This window comes from Bos mutus, chromosome 15, assembly GCF_027580195.1.
Source record: "Bos mutus isolate GX-2022 chromosome 15, NWIPB_WYAK_1.1, whole genome shotgun sequence".
Classification (NCBI taxonomy): domain Eukaryota; kingdom Metazoa; phylum Chordata; class Mammalia; order Artiodactyla; family Bovidae; genus Bos; species Bos mutus.
Window position 1 is genome coordinate 57,668,043 of NC_091631.1, and position 21,996 is coordinate 57,690,038.

The 21,996-nt window shown below is 40.3% G+C and overlaps 1 protein-coding gene across 1 annotated transcript in view; it reads left to right on the forward strand.

Annotated features, from left to right (window-relative positions):
* The window catches only part of ALG9 (ALG9 alpha-1,2-mannosyltransferase), a 114,786-nt gene that overhangs the window by 12,159 nt on the left and 80,631 nt on the right, over window positions 1-21,996 (forward strand). Inside the window, exons 4-8 of the mRNA XM_070384232.1 lie at window positions 1,009-1,079; window positions 6,648-6,736; window positions 9,536-9,671; window positions 15,795-15,882; window positions 16,065-16,170. Coding sequence (XP_070240333.1) covers window positions 1,009-1,079; window positions 6,648-6,736; window positions 9,536-9,671; window positions 15,795-15,882; window positions 16,065-16,170 — 490 coding nt within the window. The remainder of the gene's footprint in view (window positions 1-1,008; window positions 1,080-6,647; window positions 6,737-9,535; window positions 9,672-15,794; window positions 15,883-16,064; window positions 16,171-21,996) is intronic.

Consider the following 21,996-nt stretch of genomic DNA (forward strand, 5'->3'; position numbering starts at 1 on the left):
TGTATTCCTAGTAGCATCTAGAAGAGTGATCAGTGCATAGCAGGTTTTCAGTATATTGTTGAATTAATGAATGAATTTGGACATTTGCTGGTCACTTGCTTGGATTCTTTTGGGAATTTTGATTTTTGGTTATAATGATAAAACAGAAAGTACTTTTAAGTTATATGCAGTAGTAGTAATCATAGAATATGTTTAAATAGTGCTTATATTCAGAGGTATTCATTTTTCTTAAACATACTAGTTATACTGTAGTAGAAAAGCTACTTAATATGGTTTTATTTTGTTATTTTTATGTTTAAAATTTGTATTCATAAAATTAATAAAACCACATTACAGACATTTGGATGATAGGAGGAAGAATATACATGTAAGTCTCACTAGCCTGAGACAACCACCTTTACCATTTTATTATATTTCTTTCTATTTTTTTCATGTACTTCAGATTTCTGTAGCTATAACTGTGATGTATAAATCATATATGTTTTCATTTAGTATTTTGTTATAATTTTATAATAATTTCAGTTATTATAATTGTATGAGAGATGCTTGTCATGTGAATAGGATTTATATGAGAAGAATTTTTCCACTGTCTTTGTAACCGTGAACTTTGATCTTTGTAACCATGAACTTTGGTATCTGTATCATGAATAGATATAACATGAAGTAGATGTAACATAATTTAGCCATTTTCCTGTAATTGAACATTTTGTAGTTTTTTAAATAGTTTTTACTAAATTAGTAGAGCTGCAATTAACGTCTTTATGACTCGAACTCCCCTCGTATATTTTGAGTTACTTTTGTGGGCTGAAGTCATAGAAGTAGTCAATAAATATACTTCCATACTTAAATTTGGAGGTACGAACATTTCCATGGTTCTTGATACATACTGTTTTTCAAAAGGATTATACCAATTTATAATTATCACTGACAAATGAGAATGGTTTCATCTTTTAAGTTTTTCTAACTTGTATCTGTGACTTCTGTTTTCTTGTTCTGGGTTTCTTTCAGATTCTTGTCTTTTACTTTTTACGATGTCTGCTGGCTTTTGTGAGCTGTATATGTGAACTTTACTTTTACAAGTGAGTATAAAAACTTTGCTTCTAAAAGTACTATAAGAGCCAAATTGAGCATAGGTTATTTCTCTGATGATAGAAACAGTGTTTAGAAATAGAAGGCATTTTTCTTCTAGCTTCTGATATTATATCTAAAACTCAATTTTTTTTTTAAAGCCAACCATTGGGAAGAAATACTTCTAATTTCCTGAGGTGATAAATGCTGTATCTTCATATTATAATTTCAATTCCGTAAGTGTATATTTGAGTAATACTTTATTTGGTAGGATTTTGTACAGCCTTTTTTTGCTCCTAAGAGATAAATCATGATGTCTCTCTTCCCCTTTTGAGCTTAACTGATAGGAAATTATTTCCATTGTGAGACTCACTGCTCTTATATGTACTCAGTATGATTTTCTTCCGCCAAGTAACTGTTGGTTGAGTGAATATTAGTGAAAATGTTAGGCATTTAAGTATCCCAGTAATAAAAATAGCTACTTTTTTTTTTTTTACATGAAACCTAACAAACATCTTATTTTAAGAATGCTTTAAAAGGTATTTGGACTTAGTAACCGTTACTTAAAGTCTTCCCATTGCAAAACAGCCAACAATGTCAGATAAAAGAAGTCCTTTGGTCTTGACTCTGAGTAGAATAAATTAAAAAAAAGAAATCCAGTGCTACCTTTGAGGATTGTAACTTTAAGTTGGTCTTCATATGAATTCAGAACTGAATTCAAGTTACCTACGTGGTCTCCTAAGCCCAAGTTTAGAATTTATTGTAAATTGTTCAGGGCTTATTCCTTGAAAGAAAAGCTATGACAAACCTACACGGTGTATTAAAAAGAAGAGACATCACTTTGCTGACAAAGGTTCGTAGGTTTCTCTGGATGTGAGAGTTGGGCCATAAAGAAGGCTGAGCACCAAAGAATTGATGCTTTTGAATTGTGCTGCTGGAGAAGGCTCTTGAGAGTCCCTTGGATTATAAGGAAATGAAACCAGTCAATCCTAAAGGAAATCAACTCTGAATATTCACTGGAAGGACTGATTCTGAAGCTGAAGCTCCAATACTCTGGAGCCGACTTCAGAGCCGACTCATTGGAAAAGACCCTGATGCTGGGAAAGATTGAGGGCAGAAGAAGAAGAGGGTGACAGAGAATGAGATGGTTGGATGACATCACCAACTCAATGGACATGAGTTTGAACAAACTCTGGGAGATGGTGAAGGACAGGGAAGCTTGGCCTGCTGCAGTCCATGGGTTGCAAAGAGCAGACATGACTTAGTGACTGAACAACAATAGTGTCCCCAGACACCTTTGGAGAAGGCAATGGCACCCCATTCCAGTACTCTTACCTGGAAAATCCCATGGACGGAGGAGCCTGGTAGGCAGCAGTCCTTGGGGTCGCCAAGAGTCAGACACAACTGAGTGACTTCACTTTCCTTTTCTTTCCAGACATCTTGCAAAATCAAAAAGTAAAATTTCTCTAAAGAAGTGGATTCTTAATCCAGTTGTCAAAGAATTATCATAGATAAAGTTCTAGTGAACCAGATTATAATAAAAATAAATGACAAAGCACAGAAAGGAACAGGTCATTATGAGTGAGAGCCAGCAGAGATCATCAATAGAAAGCTGACCTACAAAACTTCATTTATTAGGAATTACTAAAATAAGAATATAAAATAATTATATTTAATATTTTTAAAGAAATAAAATAGGGAATTGAAAGCATGAAATAAAAGACTAATAAGAGATTAAACAATCAATGGAGTGGAAAGGAGCTTACAGAATGGCAGAAAATATTTGCAGATCATATATAGGATAAGTTCATTTCCAAAATGTATAAAGAGCTCTTCTAACTCAGTGGTTTAAAAAAACCTAATAAAATGGCCAACAGGCATATAAAAAGAGGGCAATATCACTAGTCATAAGGAAAACAAAAATCAAAACCACAGGTAGATCATTTCATATCTGTTAGAATGGCTTTTGTCTAGGGAACCAAGGATTTATTATACAATGGAGAAAAGACAGTCTCTTTAACAAGTGGTGTTGGAAAACCTGGACAGCCACATGTATTAGTAGACCAGTGAAGTTAGAGTACTCTCTCACACCATACTAAAAAATAAACGCAAAATGACTTAAAGACTTAAGCATAAGACATAACACTATAAAACTCCTAAAAGAGAATATAGGTAAAACATTATGTGACATATATTGTACCAATGTTTCCTTAGGTCATTCTCCCAAGGCAATAGAAATAAAAGCAGATAAACACGTGGGGCCTTAAACTGATAACTGCTTGAAAATTTTTTCTTACTATGTTTTAAGTTGAAATAGAGTTGATTTACAGTGTTGTGCAGACTTACAAGCTTTTGCACCACAGAGAAAACCATAAACGAAAAGACAAACTACAGACTGGGGGAAAATATTTGCAAGTGATGTGACTAACTGGGGCTTAATCTCTAAAATATACAAACAGCTCCGACAACTCAACAACAAAAAGCAACCCAGTCAAAAAGTGGGCAGAAGACCTAAATAGACATTTCTCCAAAGAAGACATACAGATGGCCAATAAGCATGTGAAAAGACAGATGCTCAACATTGCTAATCATTAGAGAAATGCAAATCAAAAGTACAGTGAGGTATCACTTCACACTGGTCAAAATGGCCATCATCAAAAAGTCTATAAATTATAAATGCTGGAGCTGCTGCTGCTGCTGAGTTGCTTCAGTCATGTCCGACTCTGTGATCTGGAACACGTGAGTTGATACCACTGAAGCTCAGGCGCCCTGCTGTGCAATGAGACGCCACTGCAATGAGAAGCCCTCACACCTCACCTCTAGAGTAGCCCCTCCTTGCTGCAATGAGAGAAAGTTCACACAGCAGTGAAGATTAGCATGGCCAAATATAAAATAATGAATAATTAAAAAAGAAAAATATTAAAAAAAAAGAGGGAAATCCTAAAGATATGACAACGTAGATGCGCCTTGAGGATATTGTGCTAAGTGAAATAACTTGCCACAGGGGAGCAAATATTGCACAGTTCCCCTTTCACGAGGTATCTGAAATGGTTGAATTCATGGAAGCAAAGGAATGGATAGACTTGTGGCTGCCAAGATCGGGGGCTGATGGAAACAGAAAGTTGCTAATCAGTGGATATAATATTTCACTTAACACGAATTAGCTCTAGACATCTGCTATACAACATTATGCCTATTGATACAGTACTGTGTTTTACATTTAAATATCTGTTAAGAGGGTAGATCTCATATTAGGTGTTCTTACCACAATGAACGGAGAAGGCAATGGCACCCCACTCCAGTACTCTTGCCTGGAAAATCCCATGGATGGAGGAGCCTGGTAGGCTTCAGTTCATGGGGTTGCTAAGAGTCAGGCATGACTGAGCGACTGCACTTTCACTTTTCACTTTCATGCATTGGAGAAGGAAATGGCAACCCACTCCAGTGTTCTTGCCTGGAGAATCCCAGGGACAGAGGAGCCTAGTGGGCTGCTGTCTATGGGGTCGCACAAAGTTGGACACGACTGAAGCGACTTAGCAGCAGCAGCAGCAGCAGCAGCAACCGCAATGAAATAAAAAAAGATAATGAATGAGACTACAAAAATGACCAGGCAGATTTGAAAAAGAACCACACAGAACTTGTAGAATTAAAAATATAATAATCGATATATAAAATTTAGTGGATAGTTTAAACAGCTGATTTGTTGTTGTTGTTTAGTCACTAAGTCATGTCTGACTCTTTGCAACCAGCGTGCCAGGCTTCCCCTGTTCTTCGCCATCTCCTGGAGTTTGTTCAAACTCATGTCCATCGAGTTGGTGATGTCATCCAGCCATCTCATCCTCTATCGCCTCCTTTTCCTCCAGACCTCAGTCTTTCCCAGCATCAGGATATACAACTGATTAGACATTTCTTTTTAAAAAATTTTTTAAATATTTATTTTTAATTGAAGGATAGTTGCTTTAAAATATTGTGCTGGTTTCTGCCATACATCAACACGAATTAGCCATACGTATACATAGGTCCCCTCCCTCTGGAACCTCCCTCCCACTGCCCACCCCACCCTACCCCTCTAGTTTCTCAAGGAGCACCAGTCTGAGCCCCCTGAGTCACATAGCAAATTCCCACTGGTTATCTGTTTCACACATGGTAGGCTTATGTGTCCATGCTACTCTGTCTATTCATCCCACCCTCTCCTTCCCCCACCAACCCCGCACTGTGTCCACAAATCTGTTCTCTTGATTTGACACTTCTAATAAATAAACCAGAAGATTAATCTGAAGAAATTACTAAGAAAGCAGTACAGAGTGACAGAAGGGAAAAAAAAAGGTGAGAGGATAAAAAATGCGTGTGGTAGAGTTGAAAGATCTGATTTATATCTAATCAGATCTAGGAGATTATAGAATAGGGAGAGGCAGTATTCAGAGAAGTAATAGCTAAGAATTTTCCAGAATCAAAGGAGAAAGGACACTAATCCACAATTCAGGAAGCCTAATGTCCTGAGCTGGATAAATAAAAAGTAATCAGGGATACTGTGTAAAACCAAGATTAAAGAAGATCTTACGGGTTGACAGAGGACTAATACAAATCCTACAAAGAAATGTCAAGAAGACCAACAAAAGCCTTCTCAAGAGTCAGAAGACAAAAAAATATGTTCAAAGTTCTGTGAGAAAATGACTGTCATCCTAAAGTGATATATTCAGCTAAATCACCTTTTAAGACCAAGAGCTACATAAAGGCTTTTCTGACAAAATGAAAAAAATGTAAAAAACCAGAATTTACCATGAACAGATCCTTACAACAAAGAACCTTCTAAAGGATATATTAAGGAAGAAACAAAATTATTTCAGGAAGAATCCCTGTGATACAATTAAGAACATGAGCAAGGAGAGTTAACACATGGTTATATCTGAACAAATATTGACTGAATGAAGCAATAATCACCTCTACTGATGTTTTACGTATCGGGTTGAAAAGACCTATAACACAGAAGTTAAAGGAAGTATATAATTTATTGAGGAACGTTGACTTAGATAACCTTTTGTTAAAACTTTGGTGTGCCTCCTAGTCTTCTTTCCTGATAACTGCCCTCTGTTGAGCAGCTCTGTGCCTGGCACTCTTCTGAGTAATTTGCCATGCATTGTCCTCACAGAAACCTTATGCAGTTAAGTATTACCATTATCCTCATTTAACAGACGAGGAATGTTACAGAGATGTTACTAGGCGAGGGTGCCTCTGCTAGTGAGTGGAAGGGCCAAGATTGTAACCTATGTCCGTGAGGTCTGTTGTTTTTCCAGTACACCAGGCTGTTTTCCTACTGATGTTAGACGTAATCTAGCATAGATTATTCTGTAGACATGATCTATAGAAAGTATACATTTCCTCTTAGGTACAGAGCTTCTCTCCTGCATAAGGAATAAGAATGTTTATGCACATGAACTTGCTAACGGACCTGTTGAGACAGTCCTGTATTTGACTTCAGATCTTCAGTGTTCTCTGTGATGCAGGCCTGTTTTTGTGCTTTAAATTGAAATTTCCATCCTGAAGGTCTGCTGTGTTGATAGTCTTTGCCTTCCCTCTAGGGCTGTGTGTAAGAAGTTTGGGCTGCATGTGAGTCGAATGATGCTAGCCTTCTTGGTTCTCAGCACTGGCATGTTTTGCTCGTCGTCAGGTAAGGAAAAGAGCAGGTGAGGGCATAAAAGGTTCACTGACATTTTGCAGTTGCATCAAACAGAAGAACTTGTCCAGATGTAGGTTATATTTGTATTACACGTCAGTAATTTCCAGAGTCCTGTGATCTGCCCAGGTGGCTCAGTGGTAAAGAACTTGCCTGCTGATGCAGGAGACACAAGAGACGTGGATTAGATCCTTGGGTCGGGAAGATCCCCTGGAGGAGGAAATGGTAACCCACTCCAGTATTCTTGCCTCAGAAATCCCATGGACAGAGGAGCCTGGTGGGCTACAGTCCGTAAGGTCGCAGAGAGTCGGACACGACTTGAACATGCACTCGGGGAATTATCTTCATGACCTTGATTGACCTTTACGACAATCCTATGATAAAAGTCAGATAAATGTTTTCTTATTTTTGCAAGTTAGCACACTGAAACTTAGAAAGATGAAATGACTTGCCAAAAGTCAAAGAATTCATAAGTGGTAGAGCTGTTATTTTCATCAAGTTGCTTTCTTTTACAATATTATATATATATTTTTATCATTGCAAGGCTGAAAAACAGAGGCATCCACTGCCTTTCTTTGCTGTTAGCAGAAGGAAAATAAGTTTATTTTGCTCAAGGACTTCCCAGGTGGCGCTAGTGGTAAAGAATCCACCTCCCAATGCAGGAGACATAAGAGACACAGGTTTGATCCGTGGGTTGGGAAGATCCCCTGGAGAAGGAAATGGCAACCCACTCCAGTGTTCTTGCCTGGAGAATCCCTTGGACAGAGGAGCCTGGAGGGCAACAGTCCATAAGGTCACAAAGAGTCAGACACGACTGAAATGACTTAGCATGGTTTCAAAGACCCTGGTCTTGATGGTTCTATTTTATGCCAGTTACTTGCCATGGATTCTATAAAAGTACACATCTTCTGTTGAATTTTTTTTTTTTTTTACAGTAAGCTTCTGTAAATTTAGAATAAAATCCTTAATGTAGAGTGGTAGCTTTCCAGCTGTGCTGCCTTTGAACCTTTGTGTTTTTGACCTGCGCCAGAGTGACCTGTTCCTAAAAGGTAGCCTGTTCCCAGTTACCCAGAAAAATTTAGTTACTAGATGTAATTATCTGAATTATAATTTTGACTTGTGTGTACCAGAATCTAGTACACATATTAAATATACACAAAAATAGTATCTAGTGTAAAAGTATTGATATATACTTATTTTCCTTCAATGATTGTGTCTTAATCCATGTTCTACAGAGACCTCAGGCCTCTTACCTGAATAGCTTTGAGAGCCTAAAGGAGACTATGTTCTGGCCTCTAAGTGGGCAGAGACCTCAGGTTCCTCTCCTCCCCTTGGAGCTGGAATCAGCAGCGTGGGATGGCATCAGTGTTGTTTAGCATTTGTCTGGGAAGGTTGTACTCCACATGTCTTTTTAGTTATTTTGCTAGTCCTAAAATGGATTCTTGTATGAGGGAGATACCTGGGAGTATCTTTAGTTTTATAATTTCAGTTGAGGATGTTAAGGCACAAATAACTTAAAGGCACCCTTTGATACAGAGCCTCTGACCCCTTTGCTGAGTTTTTTTTTTTTAATTTATTTTAATTGGAGGACAATTACTTTACAATATTGTGATGGTTTGTGCCATACATCAGTATGAATCAGCTATAGGTATGCCTTTGCTGAGTTTCTTAAACCACACTGCCTGTTCACTGTGGTTCTTGTTGGGATTGGTACTGAGCTTTCTTACCTAGTGCTGGGTGAAGCCCTTAAACAGCAGGGAGAAGCAGGTCTGCATTTTCATGTAGAGTTAATAGAAATGCCTGCATAAAATGTTACTGTCACAGAGACCCTGAAGGTGGTCAACAAGAAAGTTATGTGATGAAATAACTAGGGGGACATCTAGAGGCCAAACCGCCTATGGCAGTGGATCCAGGATGCAGAGCAGCGCTGCCGTCTACCGGGTGTGGCTCTTCAGAAGGCTTCTGAGAACTCCGCTGGGGTGCAGGCGGCTGCGTGGACAGTCTCAGAAGACTATCAGAGGACCGACTTCCTCTGAAACAGATTGTCAACGGTGGCTCTAAATTTATTTTATTTTATTTTTTTGGCTGTGCTGGGTCTTGGTTGCTGCACAGGCTTTTCTCTGGTTGTGACGCGCAGGGCTCCTTTCTAGCTGGGATGCGGGCTTCTCATCGCGCTGGAACACAGGCCCTAGGGCACGAGGGCTTCAGTACTTGCAGGTCCCAGGCTCCAGAGCACAGGCTCAGCAGTTGTGGCTCACAGGCCTAGTTGCTCTGCAGCATGCGGGATATTCCTGACTACAGATCTAACCCATGTTCCCTGCATTGACAGGTGAATTCTTTACCACTGAGCCACTGGGGAAGCCCCAGTGGCTCTAAATTTCTTGAAGCATAATTCCTGCCTGGAAATATAACCTGAGGATATTCCTGGGGAACCTGGAATCTTGTACTCTTGGAGTACAGGCCAGGAGATAAATGACCTTGTATAATTGGGTGACATGTTGGTACATAAAAAAACAGGACTATGAAAATCAGAAAATTGAACTTTTTTTTTTAAGGAGAATCACTGTATTCCTCATTTCTAATATAGCATTGCTCAAAGTATGTTCCTGGTTATTGACATTTTGCAATGCAGGTTCATTTTTAATAATTGATACCTAGTATATCTAGTATATATACCTAGGATATATACCTGTATACTGTATATACCTATATCTAGTACAGATACCTAGATATACCTAGTATATCTCAATCCCTTGTCTCTTTCCCTCCTTTTTTCATTTTTTTGTCTTGTAGCATTCCTTCCTAGCAGCTTCTGTATGTACACTACCTTGATAGCCATGACTGGCTGGTATATGGACAAAACTTCCTTTGCTGTGCTTGGAGTAGCCGCTGGGGCCATCCTAGGCTGGCCATTCAGTGCGGCTCTCGGGTAAGAAACTAACGTGATTCATCTCCCATGTGTTATTGGGCATAAAGTCCATCTTAATGTTAGGTCGTCTCCTTAGTCTCTAGGTGGGGCTAAAGTTATGGGAATTAATTATATAAAGATTCTGGGAAGTGGAAGAATATTTCTCTCATGTTTAATTCTAATAAGAGCAGTGATGATTAAGCATCTGCTGTCTGCTCAGTTCAGTTCAGTCATTCAATCATGTCCAACTCTCTGTGACCCCATGGACTGCAGCATGCCGGGCCTCCCTATCCATCACCAACTCCCAGAGCCTACTCAAACCCATGTCCATAGAGTCAGTGATGCCATCCAACCATCTCATCCTCTGTCGTCCCCTTCTCCTCCTGCCTTCAATCTTTCTGAGCATCTGGGTCTTTTCCAATTAGTCAGTTCTTTGCATCAGGTGGCCACAGTACTAGAGTTTCAACCTCAGTCCTTCCAACAAATATTCAGGACTGATCTCCTTTTGGATGGACTGGTTGGATCTCCTTGCAGTCCATGGGACTCTCAAGAGTCTTCTCCAATACAACAGTTCAAAAGCACCAATTCTACAGCTCTCAGCTTTCTTCACAGTCCGAATCTCACATCCATACATGACCACTGGAAAAACCATAGCCTTGACTAGATGGACCTTTGTCGGCAAAGTAATGTGTCTGCTTTTTAATATGCTATCTAGATTGGTCATAACATTTCTTCCAAAGAGCAAGCGTCTTTTAATTTCATGGCTGCAGTCACCATCTGCAGTGATTTTGAAGCCCCCCAAAATAAAGTCTGTCACTGTTTCCACTGTTTCCCTTTCTGTTTGCCATGAAGTGATGGGAGCAGATGCCATAATCTTAGTTTTCTGAATGTTGAGTTTTAAGCCAACTTTTTCACTCTGCTCTTTCACTTTCATCAAAGGCTCTTTAGTTCTTCTTCACTTTCTGCCATTAGGGTGGTGTCATCTGCATAGCTGAGGTTATTGATATTTCTCCCAGCAATCTTGATTCTAGTTTGTGCCTCATCCAGTCCAGCATTTCTCATGATGTACTCTGCATATAAATTAAATAAGCAGGGTGACAATATACAGCCTTGACGTACTCCTTTCACAATTTGGAACCAATCTGTTGTTCCATGTCCAGTTCTAACTGTTGCTTCCTGACCTGCATACAGATTTCTCAAGAGGCAGATCAGGTAACTGGTATTCCCATCTCTTGAAGAATTTTTCAGAGTTTTTGTGATCCACACAATCAAAAGCTTTGGCATGGTCAATAAAGCAGAAGTAGATATTTCCTGGAACTCTCTTGCTTTTGCGATGATCCAGCGGATGTTGGCAATTTGATCTCTGGTTCCTCTGCCTTAGCTAAATCCAGCTTGAACATCTGGAAGTTCACCATTCACATACTGTTGAAGCCTGGCTTGGAGAATTTTGAGCATTACTTTACTAGCATGTGAAATGAGTGCAATTGTGCGGTAGTTTGACCATTCTTTGGCATTGCCTTTGTTTGGGATTGTAATGAAAACTGACTTTTTCCAGTCCTATGGCCACTGCTGAGTTCTCCAAATTTGCTGGCATATTGAGTGCAGCCCTTTCACAGCATCATCTTTTAGTATTTCAAATAGCTGAATTGAAATTCCATCACCTCCACTAGCTTTGTTCGTAGTGATGCTCCCTAAGGCCCACTTGACTTTACATTCCAGGATGTCTGGCTCTAGGTTGGTGATCATACCATTGTGATTATCTGGGTTGTGAATATCTTTTTTGTACAGTTGTTCTGTGTATTCTTGCCACCTCTTCTTAATATCTTCTGCTTCTGTTAGGTCATACCATTTCTGTCCTTTATTGAGCACATCTTTTCATGAAATGTTCCCTTGGTATCTCTGATTTTCTTGAAGAGATCTCTAGACTTTCCCATTCTAAGTTGTTTTTCTCTATTTCTTTGCATTGATCACTGAAGAAGGCTTTCTTATCTCTCCTTGCTATTCTTTGGAACTCTGCATTCAAATGGGTATATCTTTCTTTTCTTCTTTGCCTTTCACTTCTCTCTTATTCACAGCTATTTGTAAGGCCTCCTCAGACAAAGATTTTCCCTTTTTGCATTTCTTTTCCTTGGGGATGGTCTTGATCGCTGCCTCCTGTACAATGTCACAACCTCTGTCCATAGTTCTTCAGGCACTCTGTCTATCAGATCTAATCCCTTGAATCTATTTCTCACTTTCACTGTATAATCATAAGGGATTTGATTTAGGTCATACCTGAATAGTCTAGTGGTTTTCCCTACTTTGTTCAATTTAAGTCTGAATTGGCAATAACATTCCATTATTGTATGGCTGTCCGTAATTTATTTAACCATTGCTTTGTTGGTAGGCATTTGGTTTTCAGTTTCTTTTTTGTTATTATACACAATAATTTAGCAAACATTCTTTTACATGCGTTATGGAAATTTATCTATAGAATACATTTTTTAAAGGGAGTTATGAAGTCAGAGAATAAACACTTAAAATTTCCTTGTTTGGATTTTAAAGGCTGGTTTCCCCACTTCCAATCTTCTCTTCTCTTCTGCATATCATTCTCAGATTATTATATTTCTCAAGGTTTTATGTGGGACCCTCTTCTGTACTTTCTGTTGTCTCTCCATCATCTTGATGAGTCCCATATCTTTATATCTAGTCCAGTCATCTCTTGAGCCTCCCTCATATCTATGGCTGCCTATTAGATATCTCCATTTACATAGCTAAACGTGTACAAAGCTGAACTCATCATCTACCCTCCGTATCTGTCCTTCACTGTGTTTCTAGCCCAGTAAGTGGTACCACCATCTGTGCTGGGCCAGGACCTGAAAATCCTCTGTGACTCTTTTCTTTCTCATGTCCTGTCTTATGCCTCTTGAATGTCTTTTGAATCTTCTTATCTTCACCTCTCTCTGTTCCTTGATGCAGCCTCCTAAATGTTCTTCCCATCTGTAGTCTTAGTCCTTATAAATCTCCTCTCCGTACTCAAACTAGAGTTATCTTCCTACAATGCAAATATGATTTTATCGCTCTCTGTTTTGTCTTAAACTCCATAATAGATTCTCCATTGTTCTGTGTCACAGAGAAGGCAGTCTATAGCCTGTGGGTCACACATTCAGGTGGCCTGTTTTTGTGCAGCCCAAGAACTGAGAAATTTTACATTTTTAGAGAATGCGTGCCCGTGTGTGTGTGTGTATGTGCACACACGCACACGCACACGCACACACACACACAGAGGAATATGCAGCAGAGACCAAAGCAGAACTTTAGGTTCTGCAAAGGCTAAAATATACACTATCAGGTCCCTTAAATAAAAAGTTGGCCAACCCCTGCTCTGTGGTGTCCAAACATTTTCTTAAACAGCTTTACTGAGATGTAATTCAGTAATATACCTTATACATAATATACCATATAATTCACTCACTTAACTTGTGTAATTCAATGGTTTTTATACAGTTATACAACCATCATCAGAGTCAGTTTTAGAACATTCATCATCCCTAAAAGAAACCTGTACCCTTCAGCAGTAACTTCCTTTTGTCCCCAAACCTACCAGTCTTTAGTTCATTCGCTCAGTCGTGTCCAACTCTTTGCAACCCCATGGACCACAGCATGCCAGGCCTCCCTGTCCATCACCAATTCCTGGAGTTTATTCAAACTCATGTCCATGCAGTCTGTGATGCCATCCAACCATCTCATCCTCTGTCATCCCCTTCTGCCTTCAGTCTTTCCCAGCATCAGGGACTTTTCAAATGAGTCAGTTCTTTGCATCAGGTGGCCGAAGTATTGGAGTTTCAGCTTCAGCATCCGTCCTTCCAATGAATATTCAGGACTGATTTCCTTTAGGATGAACTGGTTGGATCTCCTTGCTGTCCAAGGGGCTCTCAAGAATCTTCTCCAACACCACAGTTCAAAAGCATCAATTCTTTGGCTCTCAGCTTTCTTTATAGTCCAACTCTCACATCCATACATGACCACTGGAAAAAGCATAGCCTTGACTAGACAGACCTTTGTTGGCAAAGTAATGTCTCTGCTTTTTAATATGCTGTCTAGGTTGACATCCCGGAGAGGGCAATGACCCCCCACTCCAGTACTCTTGCTTGGAAAATCCCATGGACAGAGGAGCCTGGTAGGCTGCAGTCCATGGGGTTGCTAAGAGTCAGACTTTAAAAGTCGAAAAGCGACTTTCACTTTTCACTTTCATGCATTGGAGAAGGAAATGGCAACCCACTCCAGTGTTCTTGCCTGGAGAATCCCAGGGACGGCAGAGCCTGCTGGGCTGCCGTCTATGGGGTCGCACAGAGTCGGACACGACTGAAGTGACTTAGCAGCTTAGCAGCAGATGACATCCATTAATCTACTTTGTGTCTCTGGACACAAAAATCTACTCCATGTGCCTGTTCTGGAGATTTTATATAAATAGAATCATACAGTATGGTCTTCTGTGTCTGGCTTCTTTTACTTTACATGTTTTCAAGAGTCATCCACGTTATGACATATATCAGTACTTCATTCCTTTCTAGTGATGGTGTCCAGACTTTAATGTGACTCACAAGGCCTTATGGTTTCCTCATTTTTACATCTTCCATCCTCCTTTTTTCAGTCTCTCCATTCCTTTTCCTTTTTACTGGATCTACATTCAACATTGTGAGTTCCTCAAATACCTCTGAGTTTGGGTGTTTTGATTAGTGATTGGGATCACAGTTAATTACTCAGCACTGTGCTCTCATTTATTGACTTATCAAAGGAGAAATGCAGCTGCTATGGAAATGTGACTGGGGGTTCAGATGGTAGAGAATGTGCCTGCATTGCAGGAGACCAGGTTCAATCCCTGGATTGGGAAGATCCCCTGGAGAAGGGAATGTCAACCCACTAAAGTATTCTCGCCTGTCGAATTCCACGGACAGGAGCCTGGTGGACAACAGTCCATGGTGTCTCAGAGTCAGACACAACTGAGCAGCTAACATTTTCATGGAAGTATAACTAGTTGGGGAGAAAAAAAATGGAATGTCAATGCAATATTTAGTTAATAGAATGTGGAATTTCAGATCATAGAGAGATGTCCACATGACACGGCCAAATAGATGATAGCAATGATAGTGCCGTGTAAATGCAGAGATCTCGTGGGGGAGGCCGGAGCAGAGCCTGCAGTTGACACTGGGTAGATTCGGTGTAAGTAAACAGATTGGTGTGGGAGGGAACTCACTGTGACTGGATCATGGGTAAAGCTCTGACTAGTGTCCTAGATTAAGAAGTCATGAGTATGAAAGTGATTGTTCATGGAACAGGAGTTGAAGCACCTGCTGAGAAAGTGAGTGTAGAGAGAGAAAAGTAGAACCTTGTCTTTGGGAGCTAGGACCATGGTAAGGCTCACCATGGGATAGGGAAGAAAGCCTGAAAGGAGGACTAGGGAAGAGCCCAGAAAAAAGCATGGAGCCAGGGAGTCTAAAGAGGAAGGAACAGATGCTTTGTGTCAAGTGCAACAGAAAGACAAAGGGAGATGGGGTTGTGGAAAGATACTGGGTCTGGCAGAGAGGAAATTCCTGGTGACCTCAGATCAGTCTTAATAACTTGACGTTAGGCCTTAAGGAAGAAATAGTGAAGGCAATGCACATATGCTACTTGCCTGAGAAATTCAAGTGAAAGGAAGAAGGGCGCATATTGCATATTGGAACAATATTACATATTGGAAAGGGATATATCAGAATTGAAGTGAAAGTGTGTAATATTATTTTATTACTAAAGTGCTAATCATGGAAGGGAGAAATAAGTGTTTATTTGGCAGGGTGGGAGTAGGACAATAAGGTCGTTTAGTTATGATTAATATATTGTAAGTGCCCACTGCACATAAATACGTATAAAATGGAGCTCACTCTGAAGCTGAGTATTTGTATTTCTTGTGCACTGTGGAATGCATCATCCTCTGATGAGTCCTCTGAAGAGATCACATTTTTATTTTTGAGAAGACACCCTTTCTTGTACCACCTTCTTCCCTCACAGTAGTTGCTAGAGACATTTGATTCTCAATTCAGCATGAGTTAAGTGTGAATCTGTCCTGTTTGAGTCTGTATTCTGAGTATTTAACTGCCCACTTTCTGTCTCTCTGTTAAATAGTTTACCTATTGCCTTTGATCTGCTGATCATGAAACAGAGGTGGAAGAATTTCTTTCATTGGTCGTTGGTTGCTCTAGTGCTGTTTCTGGTGAGTTGTCTTTTTACGTTATTTTGTTCTAAAGTTTTAACAAAAGCAACCTGTGGTGTGGGTGGAAAAGAGAGCCTTAGGAGTTGATTCAGTTTTTCATTCTGAAGTCTATACTCTTAGCATTGTGAGGATGCTAGTTGTAGCCAAACTCTACAATTGCTTTGTTTTCTGCTCTGTTTTAGGTGCCTGTGGTGGGCATTGACAGCTACTATTACGGGAAGCTGGTGATTGCACCACTCAACATAGTTTTGTATAATGTCTTTACTCCTCATGGACCTGATCTTTATGGTAAGGCTGTATGAAGTGAGGGAAGCGTTGGGAGATAGTTTAATTGGCCTCAGCTTTGAAATTTTAATTCAGTTGCTTCATTTATCAAAGATCGCCTTTTGTTATTTAAACAAAAGGTAATCTTCTTTTCTTATTTAAAAATAAATGATGTTTGAACACAGCACAGTGGTGATATGTGGCAACTAAATATTTTTCCTTGATTAACGTGGTACTCAGTTCTGGCTTCCTCTTAGTCTTGCAGCCTCCTATTCTCAGTTACAGAGCGGTAAGGACTCTGTCGGGCATGCCTTGGCTTTTGATGCTCCTTATTTAAAATTAAGTTACTTTCTTCTCTTCTCATTAGAAAATCAAGAATATAACAAAAATAAGATGATTAAAACATTCATAATCTCATCATCCCCAGATAGCTATTGTTAACACCTTGGAAAATATTCCTCCAGGCATTTTCTATACAAGTACACATTTGGTTTTCCTTTTTCATTTTTTTGTTGGGTTGGCCAAAACCTGAATGAACCTTTTGGCCAACCCAATAATTTGTGTTACTTTAGTATTTTGCATTAGGGGAGAAAGTTCCCAAAATCTGTAGACAAAGTGTAGCAAATGAGGGTGAGGTCAGCTTGAGAGGGTGGATAGTCTGGCCAGCTTAGCATTAAGAGGGGAAAAAAGGGAATGCCTTTAGTCTGGTGCTGGTTTAGTTGCTAAGTTGTATCTGACTCTTTGTGACCCCATGGACTGCAGCCTGCCAGGCTCCTCAGTCCATGGAATTCTCCAGGCAAGGATACTGGAGGGGTTGCCATTTCCTACTCCAGGAGATCTTCCCAACCCAGGGGTTGAACTCGGGTCTCCTGAATTGCAGGCAAGTTCTTTACCGTCTGAGCCACTTGTGGTGGAGCAGTCTGGGCTTGGTTCTCCAGTTTGTGTCCATCTCCACCCCTTGCCTGATGGTTTTCTCTCCGCTAGTCTTTTATTTTTTCCCTTTTCCAACCAGCCCTGGAGCCTGTTTTTTTTTTTTGTAGCTGGCGGGGGCGGGGAGGCCTGAGAGCATTTTAGTTAGTGACCACTACAGAGGGATAAGCTAGAGATCTTTCTGATCAGATCAGTCAAGTCAGTAAACATTGTATAAGATAACTTCTCATTAAATAAGCATAGTTTCTTCTGACTTAACCTTCTGAAGATCTCAGATCTTTCTGTGTATGTGATTATCTTATATTCCGGTGTGAAACACATCAATGTTATCTCTGTCTCTCTAATCAGTTTAACCCATGCTCATTTTTCTTTACCACTTTGCCAACAGAACCAACAGACTGAATAAGATTTAGAGTAAGTGTGTGAGTGAAATTTACTTGAGCAAGAGTCCATGGGGTTGCAAAGAGTCAGATACAACCTAGCGACAGGACAACCACCACCTGGGATTTGGGGAACATTGTCGTTTTAGATGACAAGTAGTAGGTTAAAAATAAAATGAATTTACAAACTGCATAGAGAATAATTGCCAAGTGAAGGGATTTTGACAGACTTCTTGACGTGCCTCTAAGATCCCTAAGGATATGGAGAGAATTTTTTTCAGCTTTTGCCTCTAGGGGTCTCCCTTTATCTAGGGAGAGCTGCAGGTTTTAATTTGCCCATTGTTTTAGTTTACTCGTAAAATTTTACTTGATTCCACAAGACAATAGAAGGGGGACTCACTTCTGGATCTAGACGGATATTAGAAGTTGGTTTACATGGAGCCTATTAGAAGCATAATATGCATTATATATGGGTGAATAAATTGTGTTAATTTGAGTTTAATTTTGAAAAATTGACTTCTGTACCTTTTAAATGGGTTATTACATATTGGTATTCTGACTGCTTATTTGTAAAACTTTGTGTGAGAGCCTATGAAAGTTTTTTAACTTGTATATTCCTCTAGATTGGTGAAGTTTTTACATCTAAAAATAAGTATGTTGATAGAGTAGGGAAAAAAGAATAAATTCTGACCTAAGTTTATATTTCTGGTTTAACAGTGAGTAGGTTTTGGGATCCAGAGAGCAGTGGCCAGTCTTTGCCTGGATGTTGGCATCTGCTGTTCATTTCAGCCAGGTTTTATGGGGAACAGTCCTTGGGGCTCTGTTCCACCTGCTTTAGTGAACCTGGGTTAGCTTCAGTTCAGATTTTGGTATGTTGAATGTCCAAGAATTGATCACTTTCCTACTGATAGAAGCTTTATTGGGAAAGAAGGAATTATTGTCATATTATTATTGTTGTTCACTCACTAAGTTGTGTCTTACTCTTTTGTGATCCCATGGACTGTAGCCAGTGAGTAACCTCCAAGATGGCAGAAGTTACTTGCCAGTTATACCAAAAAAAGATGTCCTTTTCATCATAGGGGACTGGAATGCAAAAGTAGGAAATCAAGGGATACCTGGAGTAACAGGCAAGTTTGGCCTTGGAGTACAAAATGAAGCAGGGAAAAGGCTAACAGTTTACAAGACAATGCACTGGTCATAGCAGACACCCTCTTCCAACAACACAAAAGATGACTCTACACATGGACATCACCAGATGGTCAATACTGAAATCAGATTGATTATATTCTTTGCAGCCGACGATGGAGAAGCTCTATACAGTCAGCAAAAACAAGACCGGGAGCTGACTGTGGCTCAGATCATGGACTCCTTATTGCAAAATTCAGACTTAAATTGAAGAAAGTAGGGAAAACCACTAGGCCATTCAGGTATGACCTAAATCAAATCCCTTACGGTTATACAGTGAAAGTGACAAATAGATTCAAGGGGTTAGATCTGATAGACAAGAGTGCCTGACGAACTATGGATGGAGGTTCATGACATTGTATAGGAGGCAGCGATGAAAACCTTCCTCAAGAAGAAAAAAAGGCAAAATGGTCATCTGAGGAGGCTTTACAAATAGCTGAGAAAAGAAGAGAAGTGAAAGGCAAAGGAGAAAAGGAAAGATATACCCATCTGAATGCAGAGTTCCAAATAACAGCAAGAATAAGAAAGCCTTACTAAGTGATCAATGCAAAGAAATAGAAACAATAGGATGGGAAAGACTAGAGATCTCCTCAAGAAAATTAGAGATGCCAAGGGAACATTTCATGCAAAGATGGGCTCAATAAAGGACAGAAATGGTATGGACCTAACAGAAGCAGAAGATATTAAGAAGAGGTGGCAAGAATACACTGAGGAACTATACAAAAAAGATCATCATGACCCAGATAATCATGATGGTATGATCACTCACCTAGAGCCAGACATCCTGAAATGTGAAATCAAGTGGGCCTTAGGAAGCCTCACTAGGAGCAAAGCTAGTGGAGGTGATGGAATTCCAGCTGAGCTATTTCAAATCCTGAAAGATGATGCTGTGAAAGGGCTGCACTCAATATGCCAGCAAATTTGGAAAACTCAGCAGTGGCCACAGGACTGGAAAAGGTCAGTTTTCATTCCAATACCAAAGGCGGGCAGTACCAAAGAATGTTCAAACTGCTGCATAATCGCACTCATTTCACGTTAGCAAGGTCATGTTCAAAATCCTCCAAGTTAGGCTTCAACAGTACGTGAACCGAGAACTTCCAGATGTTCAAGCTGGATTTAGAAAAGGCAGAGGGACTGGGGGGCGGAGCCTCAGGAAGAAAGGCTGCTGAGACTGGGTCTCGCGAGAACATTCCCTCGCAGTTCTCGCGCTGCAGCTTTACAAAAAAAAAAAAAAGAAAAGGCAGAGGAACCAGAGATCAAATTGCCCATATCTGTTGGATCCTAGAAAAAGCAAGGAAATTCCAGAAAAACATCTACTTCTGGTTCATTGAGTATGCTAAAGCCTTTGACTGTGTGGATTACAACAAACTGTGGAAAATTCTTCAAGAGATAGGAATACAAGACCGCCTGACCTGCCTCTTGAGAAACCTGTATGCAGATGAAGAAACAACAGTTAGAGCTGAGCATGGAACAATGGACTGGTTCCAAATTGGGAAAGGAGTACGTCAAGGCTGCATATTGTCACCCTGCTTATTTAACTTATATGCAGAGTACATCATGAGAAATGCTGGACTGGATGAAGCACAAACTGGAATCAAGATTTCTGGGAGAAAAATCAATAACCTCAGATATGCAGGTGACACCACCCTTACGGCAGAAAGCGAAGAGGAGCTAAAGAGCCTCTTGATAAAGGTGAAAGAGAGTGAAAAAGCTTAAAACTTAACATTCAGAAAGCTAAGATCATGGCATCCAGTCCCATCACTTCATGGCAAATAGATGGGGAAGCTATGCAAACAATGAAAGGCTTTATTTTCTTGGGCTCCAAAATCACTGCAGATGGTGACTGCAGCCATGAAATTCAAAGATGCTTCCTCCCTGGAAGAAAAACTACGACCAACCTAGACAGCATATTAAAAAACAGAGACATTACTTTGCTGCCAAAGGTTTGTATAATCATGCTATTGATTTTTCCAGTAGTCATGTATGGATGTGATAGTTGGACCATAAATAAGGTTGAACACTGAGGAATTAATGCTTTTGAACTGTGGTGTTGGAAAAGACTCTTGAGAGTCCCTTGGACTATAAGGTTATCTAAGCAGTCAATCCTAAAGGAAATTAATCCTGAACATTCATTGGAGGGACTGATGCTGAGGCTGAAGCTCCAGTACTTTGGCCATGTGATGCGAAGAGCTGACTCATTGGGAAAAGACCTTGATGCTGGGAAAGATTGAGGACAGGAGAAAGGAATGACAAAGGATGAGATTGTTGGATGGCATCACCGACTCAATGGACCTGAGTTTGAGCAAGCTCTGGGAGACAGTGAAGGACCGGGAAGCCTGGCATGCTGCAGTTCACGGGGTCACAAATAGTTGGACGTGGATGAGTGACTGAAGAACAACAGACTGTAGTCCATCAGGTTCCTCTGTCCGTGGGATTTCCCAGGCAAGAATACTGGAGTAGGTTGCCATTTCCTTCTCCAGGGGATCTTGCTGACCCAGGGATTGGACCCACGTCTCCTATACTACAGGTGGATTCCTTACCACTGAGCCACGGGCTTCCCTAGAGAACTGTCATGTGGGCATCCACAGGACTGATGTGCAGCCAGCTAGACTTTCGGGGGTGCTCTTTGGTGGTAGAATTTTTTTGCTTTTTTCTCATCTTTGGATTTGACAAATCTTCAAGAGTGTCTGATTTCCATGTTAATGCCATTTTGCTTTAGCAGGCTTGCAGAGAATATTTATTCCACCTAGGAGTTGGTAGTCTTTCTGTATTCTAGGTCTTTAGTAAAGATTTCTCATGCGTGAATGAAAGAATGAGCACGTTCTGGAATACCCCTCAGATTGCATCAGTGCCCGGATCGCTATTATATCCTAGAACTATTTTGTTCAGGCCTGTTGTGTGCTAGGTTGGGATTGTCTTCGTACAAGTTAAGAATAATAGAAGTAGGACTTCCTCTGTTAGCACGGTGGATAGGAATCCGCCTGCTAGGAGGCATGGGTTCGAGCCCTGAACTGTGAAGATTGCACAGGTCGTGAAGCAACCAAAACCAGGTGCAGCAGCTACTGAGCCCGAGCTCTAGAGCCTGCAAGCCACAGCTACTGAGCCTGTGAGCCACCGCTGCTCGAGTGCATGCGCCCTGGAGCCTGTGCTCTGCTCCATGAGAAGCCCACGCACCTAGAGAATAGCAACTAGAGAGTAACCCCCACTCTCTGCAACTAGGGAAAGCTTGTGTGCAGCAATAAAGACCCAGTGCAACCAAAATAAATAAAAAAGAATCAGTTCAGTTCAGTCACTCAGCTGTGTCCAACTCTTTGCAACTCCGTAGACTTCAGCACACCAGGCTTCCCTGTCCATC